This window comes from Podarcis bocagei, assembly GCF_964188305.1.
Source record: "Podarcis bocagei genome assembly, chromosome: 7".
In the NCBI taxonomy this organism is placed as follows: Eukaryota; Metazoa; Chordata; class Lepidosauria; order Squamata; family Lacertidae; genus Podarcis; species Podarcis bocagei.
In genome coordinates this window covers 6,031,496-6,048,629 of record NC_138132.1, presented here as the reverse complement: position 1 = coordinate 6,048,629, position 17,134 = coordinate 6,031,496, and the positions used below count along the sequence as shown (strand labels likewise).

The 17,134-nt window shown below is 48.2% G+C and overlaps 1 protein-coding gene across 3 annotated transcripts; it reads left to right on the top strand.

Moving 5' to 3' along the window:
• On the top strand, positions 1-14,090 carry LOC308590325 (E3 SUMO-protein ligase ZBED1-like). 3 transcript variants are annotated; one of them, XR_014009750.1, is made up of 4 exons: positions 6,588-7,157; positions 7,340-7,496; positions 8,367-13,283; positions 13,788-14,090. XR_014009750.1 is itself a non-coding variant. In XM_081200277.1 (3 exons), exons 2-3 carry the CDS (start codon positions 7,346-7,348, stop codon positions 10,415-10,417), a joined length of 2,202 nt encoding a protein of 733 aa, XP_081056403.1. In that variant the 5' UTR covers positions 1-107; positions 7,340-7,345; the 3' UTR covers positions 10,418-14,090. The 3 variants fall into 3 exon arrangements, 2 of the variants coding, with proteins under 2 accessions (XP_081056403.1, XP_081056402.1); XM_081200277.1 differs by lacking the exon at positions 6,588-7,157 and adding an exon at positions 1-107 and having other exon boundaries at positions 8,367-14,090; XM_081200276.1 differs by having other exon boundaries at positions 8,367-14,090.
• The last annotated feature ends 3,044 nt before the right edge of the window (positions 14,091-17,134 follow it).

Genomic DNA, 17,134 nt, shown 5'->3' with positions numbered 1-17,134 from the left:
AATCGCTTCCAGATGAAAGGTTAGACTGTAATCCCATTTTGCTGCACCAGGAGCGGTGAGGCTGCAAAGAGCCGAAGAAGCTGCGCTATGCTCATGGTAACAAAGGGGTAAGTGCAGTGCGCATCTCCAGACATCTGTACACCCACGCGCGCATGCATGCGGAAATTCATTGTGCGCCTCCTCGCTCTTTTCCTCCTTTCCTTTCTGCCTTCGGCTTCTAGGAAACTTTCCTTCCACCTGTGCGCTCAAAGCAGACGCGCTTGGCTCTTTAATGTGGGGTTTGAAAGGGAAGGGAGGAAGCGGCTCTGAAGGGGAGAAATCCACCTGCAAAAAAGAGGAACGCGCCCTTCCCGGTCCCATCGGTTCTCCTTCGCAATGGGTGGCTGGCTGGGTGGGTGGCTGGCTGGGTTGCAACACGGACGAAGCTGAAAAAGCATTTTATTTCCAGGAGTAGCACAGCACTGCGCCTCTTCGCTTCCCACCCACGTTAAGCGTGCTTAACAGTATTTTACGCGCGTGTGCGCGCGCTTGGTCTTCGAGATGTCTGCTTGGGAAATTCTGCAAATTGAAATATTTGATGCAGTTGTGTAGAAATCAAGGAACGGGATGAATGAATCGGGGGCTCACGCGTTTCAAGCCGCAACATTTGTGTGTATTTATGCATTACAGGGTTTTCTTCTCGTGTGGCTGCCTTGGGGGCTCCGATGTGTCTATGGATGGATTTAAATTGGGGCGGGGGAGCTCCCGTCCTTGGTGCGTCTAAGGTAGACGATGGGACTTGCCTGTTATGCTACATGCAGACCTATTAAATATGAAATCTAAGGCTGCATGCTTTAAGCTGTGTGGTTTAATGGGTTAAATCTTCCAATTCGTTTAAAGGGGGAAAGCGGCTATGTCAGCTTAATTATAAATGTCACTAACGGTGTGAAACAGCCTTTCAGTATGTGTTGTTTTTTTAATGAGAACAGGGAATGTGGAGCACTGAGACAAATAAAAATCAATGTTTCAAGCCACACCGCCTCCTTGTTGCAAAAGAAGGGATGGAGCTGCTGATTTTGCAAAAGGAGGAATGCCCCCCAGCTTCACCTGGATTTAAAAGCTGGTGTGTTTAATCAGGAATACTGCCTGGCTTCCAAAACAAGTACCCCATAATACTGCTAGTTCCTGTTCTCTCAGCTGGTTAAGGTTGCGAAGATTAAGAGGACCTGGGCATTGGCAGAAGGCTCGATTTCATGAAAATTGGATACAGCGGTACCTCGGGTTACATACACTTCAGGTTACAGACTCCGCTAACCCAGAAACAGTGCTTCAGGTTAAGAACTTTGCTTCAGGATGAAAACAGAAATCGTGCTCTGGCAGCAGCAGGAGGCCCCATTAGCTAAAGTGGTGCTTCAGGTTAAGAACAGTTTCAGGTTAAGTACGGACCTCCGGAACGAATTAAGTACTTAACCCGAGGTACCACTGTATAGGCAGAATTGTCTTCTTCTGTACTGAGAGGGGGGCAAGAGTCTCCTTCGTTCCAGGATACTAAACACACACCTTGCAATATGAACATGTATTAATTGGTTAATCCAAGAACTAAATGCCATTCAGGTTATCTGCAAAAACATCCGTGCTTCATTGGCAGACCTTGTTTAGTACAGTGGTACCTCGGGTTAAGTACTTAATTCGTTCCCGAGGTCTGTACTTAACCTGAAACTGTTCTTAACCTGAAGCACCACTTTAGCTAATGGGGCCTCCTGCTGCTGCTGCGCCGCCGGAGCACGATTTCTGATCTCAACCAGAAGCAAAGTTCTTAACCTGAAGCACTATTTCTGGGTTAGCGGAGTCTGTAACCTGAAGTGTATGTAACCCAAGGTACCACTGTAATAGGAAGATCTTGTTACTCGGAAGCAACCAGATGGGTAGGCCGGCTAAAATGGGTACCAGCTTCATCCTGCAGGATGATAGCTCAGTTGGCTAGAGCATAGTGCTATTAATGCCCAGGTTGCAGGTTCAGTTCCGGTATGGAACAGCTGCATATTCCTGCTTTCAGCGGGTTGGACTGGATGACCCTCGGGGTCCCTTCCAAGTCCGCAGTTCTAAAACCTTGCAGGTGCAACAATGACCAGGCACAGCCTCCGGCAGACTTGTTGCAATGTTGGGGGCGGCTGTAGCTGTCCATCGAGTCGAGCCAGAATGCTTTCTGGTAAACAGGGAGCTTTGGACATGTGCCGAATTTCTGTGTTTGCATCTGGTCTCCCATAGGGCCTCCGGATCTGCTGTTCTGTGCACATATTGTAGAAATGACCTTCCTTTTCAGTTAGTGAAGCACAGCAGCTCAGCCGGGGTCAAAATAGGAGCTTACATTGCATGAGACAGACACTGCATGAAATCTCATGGGCAGGGAAGAGGTCTACAGTTAATAATAATAGTAATAATAAATAATAATAATAATTTTATTTATTCCCCGGTCAAAGCCGGGCTCAGGGCGGCTAACACCAGTAAAATTACAATAAAAACATAATGGGGGGGGGGAACCAATTTAAAATACAGGTTAAAATGCCATTTAAAATGCAGCCTCATTTTAAGAGTAGCCCATAGATCAAGACCATAAGGGGAGGGCAGCATAAGGGTCAGACTGTGCCTTGGCCAAAGGCCAGGCGGAACAGCTCTGTCTTTCAGGCCCTGCGGAAAGATGTCAGGTCTCACAGGGCCCTAGTCTCTTGTGACAGAGCGTTCCACCAAGTCGCGGCCAGTGCCGAAAAGGCCCTGGCCTTGGTTGAGACCAATCTAACCACCTTGCGACCTGGGACCTCCAAAATGTTGTCATTTGTGGACCTTAAGGTCCTCCGTGGGGCATACCAGAAGAGGTTTAGCTCTACACAGAGCAACCTTCCTATGCATTTTTCTTCAAAAGCCCTGGGTGTTCAGTCAGGCTTGCAGCCTAGCTAAGTGTGTCTGAGATCACATCCTTAATTCATTTGCCATTCTGCCCTCATCCCCCAAAATGAGTTGGTTTCTAATCCATTTGAAAAGGCAAAGGCATGCACTCTGACCTCCCTCCGCAATAGCAAGGCACCATGCAAAACCAAAACAATGCAAACGTAATTATCTTTGCTCACATCCACACCATATATTTTCAGTGTGCTCTTGTACCAATTGAACAATCTGGATAGTCTCTACCTCCAGAGAATCCTGGGAATCTTGGTTTGTTCAGGGTGCTAAGAGTTGTTTAACCGCTCAACTACAATTCCCAGAACCCTTAACAAACAATACTTGGTGCGGGTGGGGAGCCAGGACTGTTAATGTGGCGTAAGAGTTGTTTTAAATTCATGATGTGGGTGTTTGATGATGGTGCTTCCTTACACAGATATTGGCTCAGGGCAGTGGCATAGCGTGGTTTGCCGGTGCCCGGGGCGCACATTCTGGGGAGGGTACAGAGGGTGAATGGAGCCCGCAGCGCCACCACAGTCCTCACTTCTGATGCTGCTGAAGTAACTGCCCACCAGAGCTCTGTAAATCCCACTACCAGCCAGGTGGCTATTCAGCGAGGAGGCTGGGGACACAGCAGCAAGGCCAGACTGGGCTTTAGGGCCCGGGACCCCCAGAGGCAGACAGGGAAGGACAGGGAGCCAAAGATGGAACCTGGCAAGACAAGGATTTCCGCAGAAACCAGCACTTGCCTGGGGGGGCATGGGTTGTGCCCACTCAAAATTGTGTGCCTAGGGCCGCGACCCCCGCTAGCTCCCCCATGCTACACCTCCCTGGGTGGGTGGCATCGAAGGTACTAACCCCCTAGGTGAATGCATCCCTTCACTAAATGGTACTTTGGGATTCAAGCGCTGTTGTTGACATCCGTCTGCCTCAAGAGACAATGGACCCACATACCTACGGGACCGCCTCTCCTGGTATGCCACGTGGAGGACTTTAAGGTCCACAAATGACAACACTTTGGAGGTCCCAAGTTGCAAGGTGGTCTCAGCTAGGGCCAGGGCCTTTTCAGTACTGGCCCCAACTTGGTGGAACGCTCTGTCTCATGAGACTAGGGCCCTGCGGGACTTGACATTTTTCCACAGGGCCTGCAAGACAGAGCTATTCCACCTGGCCTTTGGTTTGGACACAGTCTGACCCTTATGTTTCCCTCCCCTTATGGTTTTAATCCATGGGCTACTTTTAAAATGAGGCTGCATTTTAACCTGTATTTTAACCTGTATTTTAAATTGTCTTGTTGTTGTTTTTTCCCCCTACTATGTTTTCATTGTAATTTTACTCGTGTTAGCCACCCTGAGCCCGGCTCTGGCTGGGGAGGGCGGGGTATAAATAAAATTTATTATTATTATTATTAATGGAGTGCACCTCTGGGGGTGAAGTCAAACCACTGTGTTGGCAGCACCGCAGTGACCTCCCCGGGGCTCAAGCCTGGGCAGTGTGTGTGTAGGCCCTGGGCTGCCCAGATAACAGCACCCCCTTGGCCCCGCTGATGTGGTCCGAAGGAAAGTAGAGCAATAAAATCTGGGACATTTGAAAGACATAGGAACTATGCTTCCTTTAAAACCAGCTGAGCACCTCAGGACGACATGCTGTTCAGCTGAGTCATAAGCTGCTGAAAGATGCTTGGCTTGCAAGGAAAGTAAAAAAAAAATACAGTGGTGCCTCGCAAGACGAAATTAATCCGTTCCGCGAGTCTCTTCGTCTTGCGGTTTTTTCGTCTTGCGAAGCACGGCTATTAGCGGCTTAGCGGCTATTAACAGCTTAGCGGCTTTAAGAAAAAGGAAACAAACTCGCAAGAACTCGCAAGACGTTTCGTCTTGCGAAGCAAGCCCATAGGGAAATTCGTCTTGCGGAACGACTCAAAAAACGCAAAACCCTTTCGTCTAGCGAGTTTTTGGTCTTGCGAGGCATTCGTCTTGCGAGGTACCACTGTAGAGGGCATATGGCATTTATATGATTTCCTGCACCACTAACATCTAGTGAATGTTACTGTAAAACACCTTCAGTTTATATAGGAGTGTGTCATGGGGCAGGTGACCTTCAGGGACTCTCACCCCCTCCCATAAATTATAGTCACTCTGCTCCTTGTGCGAACAGTGCATGCAGCTGCTTCAAGTTCTCTTTCCCCAAAACTGGCATGGTTGGAAAACCAGTTGCTAAGATTTACAACTTGAATTATTTAAATTTGGGGCAGCTTTTCTTATTATTATTGGTTGCAGGACACTGGGAGTTCCATCCTTTGGATCCTTGCAAATGGGGTTTGCTGTAATAATAATTTTTTGTTTGTTTGTTTTTATTAAATATTTTCTTGATTTACAAAAGTGTGTGCAATGTCTCTCTCTCGTAATTTTCCCCCCATGTAACATTTCTACAAATCAGTTTCATTTGTTGAGAATTTGAAGCCAGTAAGCCTCTCCTCTAAGCTAGCTTTTGGCGAGTCTCGGAGCTTCCGCTTTTGTGTTAGTTAATACCGGTGTGTTGTGGTTGCAGTGTGGTTCCAGTGCAAACAAGGATGTGGTCTCTGTTCCAGTTGAATTAGAGAATCGTAGAGTTGGAAGGGACCCCATGGATCCTCTAGTTCAGGGGTCAGCAAACTTTTTCAGCAGGGGGCCGGTCCACTGTCCCTCAGACCTTGTGGGGGCCCGACTATATTTGGGGGGGGGCAGGTGCAAGAGCACCACGAGCCCCGGTGGCTGCTTACCTGTGTCTTGCGAGCGGCAGGGGCTGGCGGCGGTGGGGGAACGATGAGCGGCACGCGAAAGGGCTCTGGAGAGGGGCTGCTTAAAATGGCAGCCGCTCAAGCGCTGCTGCAGCTGCTGGCACCAACAAAGCCCAGCCCCCTTCCTCCTCTAGGCAGGGCGGGGAGAAGCCAGGAGGAGGGAGGGAGGAGGCGCCACCACCGCGTGAGGGAGAGGGAAAGAATGCGCGCACTGGCAATCCACATGGCGATTCTCGGACCCTCCACGGGCCGGATCCAGTAGGCAGTTGGGCCTGATCCAGCCCGCGGACCTTAGTTTGCTGACCCATGATTAGTCTAACCCCCAGGAATGCAGAAATTCCTTCCAGTAGCACCTTAAAGACCAACTAAGTTAGTTCTTGGTATGAGCTTTCGTGTGCATTCACACTTCTTCAGATACACTGAAACAGAAGTTGCCAGATCCTTCTATATAGTGAGAAGGTGGGGAGGGGTATTACTCAGAAGGGTGGTGGGAATGGGAGATTGGCAGATAGCTGAGATGAGCCTGTTGACGACTCTTAACGACTGTAATAGGTCTTACAGGAAAAGGCAAGGGGTGAGAAGGTGAGAAATGGCTTAGTCATGTATAATGAGATAAGAATCCAATGTCTTTGTTCAACAGGCTCATCTCAGCTACCTGCCAATCTCCCATTCCCACCACCCTTCTGAGTAATACCCCTCCCCACCTTCTCACTATATAGAAGGATCTGGCAGCTTCTGTTTCAGTGTATCTGAAGAAGTGTGCATGCACACGAAAGCTCATACCAAGAACTAACTTAGTTGGTCTTTAAGGTGCTACTGGAAGGAATTTTTTTATTTTGACTATGGCAGAAGACCAACACGGCTACCTATCTGCAACTGGAACCCCAGGAATGCAGGAATCACACGGACAAGCTTCCTGGTGCTGGACTCCTTTGTTGTCCCTAAGCCCTTCTTCCTAAGCTGACTCTAGCAAGACCCTGCCTGATGGAGGAGTTGCTTAGATCTCAGTTACGCCATGGATGCCCAGGAACATAGGAAGTGTTATCAGAAGCAGCCTTCTATCGAGTCCATTTAAGTGCAGTTGACACTGACGGGCAGCCATTTTATTATGCTTCATACAGTGATCTTCTCCAGGCTTACCTGGAAGTAGCAGGGGCTGGGTGTATGGGGTGTTAGGGGTGGGATAGTACCTTTACCGGGGGACACGTCGTGCTCCTTCTGGGGCAGTTCATCCACCTTTGGTCCCCACAGTATTTTATTCAACACCCCTGTGCTTATATATAGGTCATGCAATTCATAGATTTTTTAAAAATCTAGATTGGATCTCATGCAGAACCTTTCTAGAACTGATGCCTTGCTCTTGACTCCTTATTTATTTCACCTGAAGGCCCCGATCTTGCAAAGACTTCCCTTTCCACTTTCCTGCGAGGAAGTGGTTTCAATGGAAGTAGGTGTCAAAGTGAAGGTAATTTACCCATGCAGCTCTTATTGTGGGGCAGAAGCTTTCTCTCTCTCTCTCTCTCTCTCTCTCTCTCTCTCTCTCTCTCTCTCTCTCTCTCTGTGTGTGTGTGTGTGTGTGTGTGTGTCTACACTCTTGCGCTGCTTTTTATCACTGTTTCTCTCCCCTCCTCTTCGATTCTCCACAAGACCGAAATGGAAGATGTGAGCTCCAAAAGGGTCAGCGAATTCTTGCAGAAATGCGTCAAGCTAGAGGATAGCGAAGGGGACGCCCAGCCCAAGGAGGAGATCATAGAAGTGCAAACCCTCCCTATTCTTGCACCATCCTACCCTCAGACAGTACAAGGTATGGACGCTCCCTTCCTCGCATCCTCCGTTGCGATCAGCCTTATCTGTTTATTTATATGCCACTTTGCCACAAAATTGTGTATGGAGAACCCCTCTCCCTCCTTTTAAATATACAGTAATTTTTGCACCATAACACTCACTTTTTTCCTCCTAAAATGTCTGTGTGTGTTATGGAGGGAATGCCTACAGGTGGCATGCCTACGGGTTTTCCTCCTCTAAAAACTACATGCGTGTTATGGTCGGGTGCGTGTTATAGAGCGAAAAATACGGTAAATATAGCAACAAATACCAAAAACCCCAAAACTATCCATATTTGCATAACCAGGCTAAAAATCTACTAAGCTCATTTACCAGCTTAAACTGAACATTGCATTGCTACAATTTACGATATTAAAGCTGGGATAGCTCAGTCAGTAGGGACGCGGGTGGCGCTGTGGGTTAAACCACAGAGCCTAGGACTTGCCGATCAGAAGGTCGGCGGTTCGAATCCCCGCGACGGGGTGAGCTCCCGTTGCTCGGTCCTTACTCCTGCCAACCTAGCAGTTCAAAAGCACGTCAAAGTGCAAGTAGGCAAATAGGTACCGCTCCGGCGGGAAGGTAAACGGCGTTTCTGTGCGCTGCTCTGGTTCGCCAGAAGCGGCTTAGTCATGCTGGCCACATGACCCGGAAGCTGTACGCTGGCTCCCTCGGCCAATAAAGCGAGATGAGCACCGCAACCCGAGTCGGCCACGACTGGACCTAATGGTCAGGGGTGCCTTTACCTTTACTTTAGCTCAGTCAGTAGAGCATGAGACTCTTAATCTCAGGGTTGTGGGTTCGAGCCCTGTGTTGGGCAAAAGGTTCCTGACCTCTCCTCTTATTCCCGCAGAGGAAATATCCATGGTCTTCAATACCTGCGCGATGCCAGCCAACCTGGGTCCGTGCACCAGGCGGAGGCGCGAGAAAGGCGGCGGCCACGACGGGACGAGCGCCTCTCTCTACGTCGACCGCCGCAAATCCAAGGTGTGGAACTACTACACGAAGCTGGGGGATGCCTACGTCGAGTGCAACGTCTGCAAGAAGCAGCTCTCCTTCCACAACAGCACCACGACCATGAGGGAGCACCTTGTGAGGAAGCACAGCATCCGGGACACGCTGCTCTCTCAGCTGAAGGACGACCAGGTTCCCGACCCCGACTACGTGGCCCAGGAGACGGCAATAAAAAGGGCCCGCCAGCTCACACCCGAAAACAGCAGCCAGTACCACGCCGTCTCCTGCGCGGAACCCAGGACGGACGTGATTCTGGAGCTGGTGCTGGAAATGATCTTCCGGGACCTGCACCCTCTCTCGGTGGTGAAGGACAAAGGCTTTGGCCTTCTGATTGGCTATCTAGAACCTAGCTTTATTCTCCCGTCCCCCATGCAGCTCTCTAGCATGTTGTGGCACCGGTACAACGTGGTCAAGCAACACCTCGAACACTACCTGCAAACGGCCCAGTCGATTGTGATCTGCGCGGAGTTCTGGCTGTCCCAGCCCAACCAGACCTACTTGACCATCATGACTAACTTCATCGATGGGGAGTGGAGGCGGGCGAGGTGTATCTTGGAGACCCAGCAGGTGCACGAGGATAAAGGGGAGAGTAACTTGGGAGACCGGCTGTACTCGGTCCTGACGGACTTTGGGCTGTCCAACAAGTCTGTCTTCTGCGTGATGCACGACAGCCTGCAGGATTTGGGGGCCAACTCCTCGCAACTCAAGTGTGTCTACGGCTGGACCAGCCTGTGCTGTGCCGCCCACCTGCTGCACCTGTGCGTCAAGGCGGGCCTCGAAGTGGAGCAGGTGCAAGAGGCCCTGAGCGCGGCGCGCAGCATCGTCTGCTACTTCCAGCAGGACGCCAAGGCCACCTGCTCACTCAACAGCAAGCTAGAAGCCATCAACAAGACGAAGCTGAAGTTGGTGATGGACACGGGGGCTCGGTGGATAACCACTATTGAGATGTGCGAGTGCCTGCTGGACCTCAAGTGGGCTATCATGTCCGTCTTGGAGGAGCACCCCAAGGGAACGGCGGTGGTCCAGAACTTGGCCGACCACCAGTGGAAGCTCTTGCAGGACCTGGTGCCCGTCATGAGAACGCTCAAGATCGCCACGTCCTTCTTGCGGGAGGAGCAGAACTTCTCCATCTCCTCCCTGATGCCGTGCATCCATGGCATTGTCACAGCTATAGGGCAGCAATCGGAAGAAGCCAGCGGCGTCATCAAGACGGTGGTGAGCAACATCAGGTCGGAGCTCACCCAGCGCTGGGGCATCTTGGATGAGGAGAAGTTGCTGGAGAGCCCAGCAGTGGTGGCCTCATTCCTGGACCCACGTTTCAAGGAAATGAGGTTCTTGAGCCCCAGCCTGAGGAGCGAGCTGCACAAAAAGATCAAGAGCATGCTCTCCCAGTTCTTCAACCACCAGTCCCCGCTGTCCAACCAGTTCTGGGTGCCGAACGCCGACTACAAAGCAGAGGTTGGCGAAACGGCCTGCCAGATCTCTGCCCATAAGGAGAGAGGCCCGAGCGGGCAGTCTCAGAGTATGTACGACATCCTTTTGGGGAAGGACCCCACGGAGAGTATGCCTGAGATCCATCAGCAGCTGGAGAACTACATTGTGGAGCCTCTCTGCAAGCGTAGCACAAACCCCTTGGACTGGTGGAAGAACAATGAGCACCGCTTCCCCTCCGTAGCCAGGTTAGCCCGGCAATACCTGGCCATCCCAGCCACAGTCGTGCCACCGGAACAGGCCTTTGCTGCCAGCGAAAGCGCCCTGGAGCACCGGAGAGGTGTGCTTGCTCCCGAGAACCTGGACCAAATCCTCTTCTTGCACCAGAATTTCGATTTTTTAGAATCTATGAGAAATGGCAACGAGAATCTGAGTAAGGCGGTTCACAACCAGTACTGAAAGTCAGGTGTGCCGAGACCAGTGTATTATGGTGTGGCCACTGCACTGGAAGATGAGAAGGGATGCAAAGTCTTGGAAGGGGGACACCTTGGCCCCACAGGTTACTTTAGGGGAGGCACAGGTCAGGGCCTGATCTTGCCTGCTTAATTTAAAGATGAAAGTTTGCCTGCTGTCTAAACTCACCCTTGTTCTTTGCTGTAGTGGTGTCTCAACCTACAACTCAGTAGTGTTTTTTCTTGAAAGGGTGTGCTGGACTCGGAGCAGAAAACAGACCTTTGAAGGGCCATATCCAACAATAATCTCAAAAGATACAGGTGTGTTTCTGGAAGGCCAGTCCTAGTCTGGAGGTCTATAATAAACCTAACCATTTACCTATCTTACCCTGGAAAAGAAGGTAAATAGGGAGAGAATGTAGAAATCGCTCCAGAGCTCGTGGGGCTCACTTAGTTTAGTGCATTATAATGCTTGTGGTGTGTGTCTTCCTTTTCATTTGCCTTTAAGGTTCCTATGAGGCCCTTCCATTGAGGGAGACATAGGTGTTTTGAGCCTCCGTCACCCCTTTACCTGTGTTGGAATCCTGTAAAACAGAGGTGGCAGATGTTGTTGGGATGCAACTTCCATTGGCCTTGCCGGCTAGGATGTGATGTTCAACATTTGGAGGTCTACAGGTGAGCCACAACCTGCCTTAGGATAAAGTTATTTCTGCACATGTTTACCATGTGCTAGTCCCACGTAATGCAGGCAAAGGCCACCACCCACACCTCTTCACCCTCAGAGTAAGCTAGGTGCTTCCGTTTTTAAAAACAAAAGAACGCTGCGCTGTGGCAACCCTTCTGCATCAAGACACAAGGACTAAGTGGGCTGCAGGAAGCCTACACTTCCACCCAGAACGAAGACGTCTGTGCAGTATAGCTGTACCTTGAGGGTGAGCGCTAATCCTGTCCTAGACTTTCCCAGTTCCTTTGCCTTGTACTAACCGCTGGTGATGGGATTCCAGAGGCTCAAAATACGCATGTTTCCACCTGCAGAGGGGAACATGCGACTTAGTCTGTGAGTGGGTGCTGCGTTTGTTATGTAGGCCCTTCCAGGAAATCCATTCAGATACTAGTAAAGCCAGGCCTTTCTGGGCAGGTCAAAACCTTGCGATGTTCACACAAAGTGACACCTTGATCTGAAGGTGAGATGAACCTCTTAAGGCTCATCCACATTTCCGCTTTCTTGCATTTACTAGGCCTGGGTCCAGGTGGTTTTGCCTTTGTGCCATTGCTTTCCCCTGGAAAATCCACTCTGCAGCACTGATTTGGAACAAACGACATAGAATCGTAGAGTTGGAAGGAGCCAACCCTCTGCATTCCAGGAATATTTTGCCCAATGGAAAGCCCGATTGTTTGTTCCAATTCAGCAGCAAACTATAGGTTTTCCTGGAGGGAAGTGGCAGGGCAAACGAACGTTTGGATGAACCCCCTAGGCTGAACTTCTAGCAATGTTTTGTTTTTCAGATGATGCTTTAGAGTTGCATCTGAATTTGGACCGTTGCAAGGGTAGGGAATGGAAAGGACTAGGGCGAGGGTTAAGAACGACAAAGTATGCCTTGAAAAGAATTTGCACTGTGGTGCCCTTTTATGACAAAGCAGACAGCACTGTAGGTATATCTCTTTAAGGCTATTTTCGAAGTCTTGCTGCAGTGACCCCTGCTGCACGTAACTGAAGACTGAGCCTTTCTCCTTTAGAAGAAAACCTTTGATGTTGTTGATTAGTTGCACTAAATGTTTAACTGCTTGTCCTCGAAGCCGCTTTGAGTCAATTAGCAGCAGCACAAGAGAGTGGATATCGCGGAGTCGGATTCCTTTTTAAAAACGCGTTTGCTGATTTTAAGTGAGATGTGGGACTCGGAGCTGTGCTCGCAGGTCACGTTTTGCAAGTAGCCACACAGGCTAGCACACCCCATGGCTGGGCTCTGTGTTCGAAACCTAATCTCTGCAGCATCCTGGAAGTGTCAAGGAAGAACAGCAACGGTTTAAAAAGAAAGTGTGCCACTCGACTCCAGATAACATGAGCGTGACCCTGTGAGAAGTACTTGCGAGTTCTGGAGTAGCAATCTCCCATCGAGGGTGACTGAGGGTAGGAGTGTGAACAATAAAACCATTATAATCAACACAAAAATACAGAAGCTGAAGATATTATTGACGTAGCCACCAGAGGCTTGGAAAAACAGGAACGTCTTTATGCTGCAGTGAAATTCCGTAAGTGTCAAGGCCTTCAGTGTCCCTAAGGGGAGGGAGTTGCACAGCTGGGGTACAACTTCAGGGTGCAATTAACGCTCCCAGGTGGCTCCAATTTTGAGCCCTGTCATAAAAATGCTTACCTCCCCCACCCCCAAACCTCTTTCATTGGTTCAACAACTCTTCAGAGAAATTATCATTATAAAAGAGCTGATAATTGAGGTTTTTCTCAGCCATTAGCAAGCTCTTCTGACTTGCAAAGTTTTGACTTTTCCTCCTTCAGCTCTTCCAGGTTCTGTAACTCTTCTTCATTCATCTTTATGGCTTCAGGGGTTTGCTTGTCATCCTTGTAAGCTGCTCCTGTTTCTTTTTGCGGCCATTTCAGACTGTCCCGCAAAAGTGGCAGCTCTTTTGACAAAATCTTCCTTGCTGGCAGTTAAGGTCTTTCCTGAGTGGAGAATTGGAGATTCCCCAATGATCTTCTTTCAAAGGCAAAGACATTCTTCATCATCACTCAGTCTACCATTTTCCAACATCCCATCTGATCTTCACCCCTTGGCTTACAATACTCTTCCAGTCTTTCCTCCTTCACTTTCAATTCTTCCAGCGTGGAACAATTTGTAATACTGTAGGATGTTGTTGTTGTTTAGTCGTTTAGTCGTGTCCGACTCTTTGTGACTCCATGGACCAGAGCACGCCAGGCACTTCTGTCTTCCACTGCCTCCCGCAGTTTGGTCAAACTCATGCTGGTAGCTTCAAGAACACTGTCCAACCATCTTGTCCTCTGCCGTCCCCTTCTCCTTGTGCCCTCCATCTTTCCCAACATCAGGGTCTTTTCCAGGGAGTCTTCTCTTCTCATGAGGTGGCCAAAGCATTGGAGCCTCAGCTTCAGGATCTGTCCTTCCAGTGAGCACTCAGGGCTGATTTCCTTCAGAATGGATAGGTTTGATCTTCTTGCAGTCCATGGGACTCTCAAGAGTCTCCTCCAGCACCAGAATTCAAAAGCATCCATTCTTCGGCGATCAGCCTTCTTTATGGTCCAGCTCTCACTTCCATACATCACTACTGGGAAAACCATGGCTTTTACTATACGGACCTTGTTGGCAAGGTGATGTCTCTGCTTTTTAAGATGCTCTCTAGGTATTTAGGATAGCGTAATGCAAAACTCTGTCCAGCACAGTGTCTGGTTATCTCGCTGCATCTGTTTTCGCAAACTTGTTTTTAATGGTGCAATCCACCCTGGGACTATAAAGGGTGGGTAATAAATTTATTATTAACTTTTTCATTCTCTCTCCCTTTAAAGCACTTTTTTTTTAAAAGCCAGACAAAAGCCAGACTGAAGGATGGATAAACAATAACCAACCTTTGGGGGGGGCATGTTCTTGATGCCTTGCTGGCTTCCAAAAGATCATCAACCAGTTGTGTATACAGCATGACCATGTCCTGGCCTTCCCAATCTGGAGTAGATCCTCTCTCGCAACATCCATGATTTTTAAAAGTTTATTCAGGAACAGATAAATGGCTTGGAGCCAGTACCTTCAGGAGAACAAGTGGCCTCTCTGAGCAGTGTTTTTTCTTGCCTTGGTGAGGATTTGACCTATAAACATTTCCTCAAGGCGATTGTGCAGTCCTACAGAGATTCCTTTCTTGGGATTCAAATTGGGTTCTCACAATCCATAGCTACCTTGCGATCTGAAGCTTTTACTTCAGCTTATATGTTTCTGAGTCGGAGGGACAGCTTGAGTTCATAAATGAATGAATGAAACTTTATTTGCATCAGCCGCAGCAACAAAAGAACATTGTGATATACACAGAACAAAATCAAAAGTTGATGATATAAAACACAGTTTAGGGTCCACAACTTGAGTTCATATCTACCATATGCAACGGAGTCTTTGCATTTCAGTGCCATTTTCATTTATTTTTTTTCAAATTACTTTCTTCTTCCATCATTTCATTTCACAGTCTCTGTGTGCACACTTTTGCTGCTTGCATCCAGCTGCAGTTCTTTCTGATACGGAATGAAATGGGCAAGTCCCGTAAATCCCAGTAGCTTTCCAAGAACCTGGATTGCACTATTCATTAGTGAGGCCGAAAACTCACTGCCTTCGCCATCTTAAATAAAAACAAAGCCGTCTGGAGAAAAGAAACAGCAGCTGAAGAATTCCAAATAATGAAATCCGTCTCGGTCACCACCACTGACACCACTGCTAAGTTACACAAGTTTGTGTTTGTGATTTTTCTTTTCATCGCTGTGCTGCTTATGCAAAATAATGGTGCAATAACCTGCTTCAAGGTGCGGTACTTTAAAAGCGTAACACTGGGCCTAACTGGAAAGATGAGCATTTTCAATGGACAAAATAAAATCTTCAAAAAAAATAGTTCAGTTTTGTTATTCATGGGCTCTGCTGAAGTTTATACAATTGTTAAGTTTTGTTCTGAAATACACAAACTGATAAGCCTGTCCAGTAGTAGCAAGTGGGAGCCGAATTTCAGCTGCCCTACAGGCTAGCCGCAAAGGGGCAAGCAAGGCGGCTAGTTGCCCGAGCTGTGGGGCAAATGATTCTAGCAATATGTATAAAGCCAGAATCATGGAGTTGAAGAAAGAACTAGGATTCAGGCAAAAGCTTTAAAATACGCATTGGGTTATGCTCAAATTAACAGGGAGAAATACATAATTTCGTTTCATCAGCTGTCCTGGGCTTGAAGGACACATTAGGCTACAGAGTACGGTTACCAGATTTTTTTCAATGAATCCGGGGACACTCCCCCCCCCCCCCGAAGCTGAGTAGTAGTGGGGATGGTGAGGCAAAAGACCCTGGGCCCAAGCACACATGCATATTTTATAAAAGTGCAAAGCCCTCCTTTCGCACCCTGTGAAACATAAATGTGCAGTTTTTTAAAAAGCTGGGCAATTGGGCGCCGCCTTCCCTGATCTCCTTCCCCCTTCCTCCTTTGTTTTGACAGATCAGGGGAGGCTCGGGAGTTACAGGCATGTGGCCATTACCCAGGAGGAGCCAGCCTGGTAGTGCAGTTGGCTCGGCTGGCTTCAGGAGCTGCTTGCTGCCGTGGCGCCTGCCATTTTTCCTGCGCCACAGCAGCAAGCAGCTCCTGAAGCCAGCCAGAGCCAACTGGGCTAACCGGCTGGCTCCGGGCTGCTGAGGATGCCGCTGCCACTGCCACGTTTCCTGGGGACAGATTTGCAAATCTGGGGACATTCCAGGGACAGAATTTGTCCAGGGACAGATTTGCAAATCCGGGAACTGGGATCTCTGGTAACCCTACTACAGAGGGCTTAGGAACTTTCATTGAAAGCTGAAAACCATGGAAACTTCAGGGCTCATCCACATGCGAGTTTGATGTTGATTTGAAGCCGCTTCTCTGTTTTTGTTGTGTCCACTTGACAGCCGCCTCTTTCAAGTGCAATCCTGGCAGCCTGCACTTTCCCACCACTAAATTCAGATTTCTCTGAGCTGCAGATAATCCAATAAGGGAAGAAAATCCAATATAAAAAGGCACATTACCTGACTGAGGATGCACTGAACATCATTGCATGGGTGGGTTGTTTTTTTGCTTTAGAACATGTGTGGTGAAACTTCACTGGGTGCTGTCTGTTGCCCCACCCCCTCCTCCCATGAGCCCAAAGCAAAAGATGTAGGCCTGCCCTTTTCCACAGGTTACAAAAATGCAGACACAACAGGCTAATAACTGTTAGTAAATATATAATTGGTACATCATTCAAAATATACGAATAAGCCACATTATCCAGTGAGCACTGATCCACTAGTATGATCTTCACTAGTATGTATATTTCATTGATAATTATTCAGTATGTACCTTTATATATTTTGTTCCACTGTATATCTTACATTCTGGTTGCTCAGTTTTGTTGTCATTCGTTGCTTGCAATTCCATTTCTAGCTGATGAAGACTTTATTCTGAAACAGTTGAACTCTTCCAGATGCACTGTCCTTTTGAGACTTTGGAGAGACGTCTTCCTTTGAGACGGTTTGATGTTCCTTGCTATACATTGGTTGTTTGAACCTTTGTTTGACTCTGTATACATGTAACAACTTGCAGTTACTTGCATATTTTGTGAGATGTGTTGTATGATATATATATTATTTTGAAGTGGCTTATTCGTATATTTTGAATGACATCATACCAATTATATATTTACTAATAGTTATTAGCCAGCGTGTTGTGTTGGCATTTTTGTAGATTGTCACATTTTGCAACACAGGGGTTTGTTTGTTCTTTTCCACAGGTTGGCGTTGTGCTTATTTTTCAAAACGACTCTTTTGCACAGAACTGCTATTCCACGAATTGGCTGCGGTAAAAATAAGTTTGTCCTTGCAGGTACAGAAGGTGGGCAAGGAAAATGGATGCATCAGCCTTTCATACTTTAGTTTGAGATTCCTGCATTGAGGGGGTTGTGACCAACTCCAAATCCTTAGAACAAGCACATATAAATAATGATTTATTTGAACTGCTC

What these genes read in the sequence shown, in the direction of transcription:
- LOC308590325 (XM_081200276.1), top strand. Translation starts at nt 7,020, where the DNA reads ATGCAGAACCTTTCTAGAACTGATGCCTTGCTCTTGACTCCTTATTTA. An exon ending in AAGTAGGTGTCAAAGTGAAG is followed by an intron (nt 7,158 to 7,339) that starts GTAATTTACCCA and finishes ATTCTCCACAAG; the next exon opens with ACCGAAATGGAAGATGTGAG. An exon ending in CTACCCTCAGACAGTACAAG is followed by an intron (nt 7,497 to 8,366) that starts GTATGGACGCTC and finishes TTATTCCCGCAG; the next exon opens with AGGAAATATCCATGGTCTTC.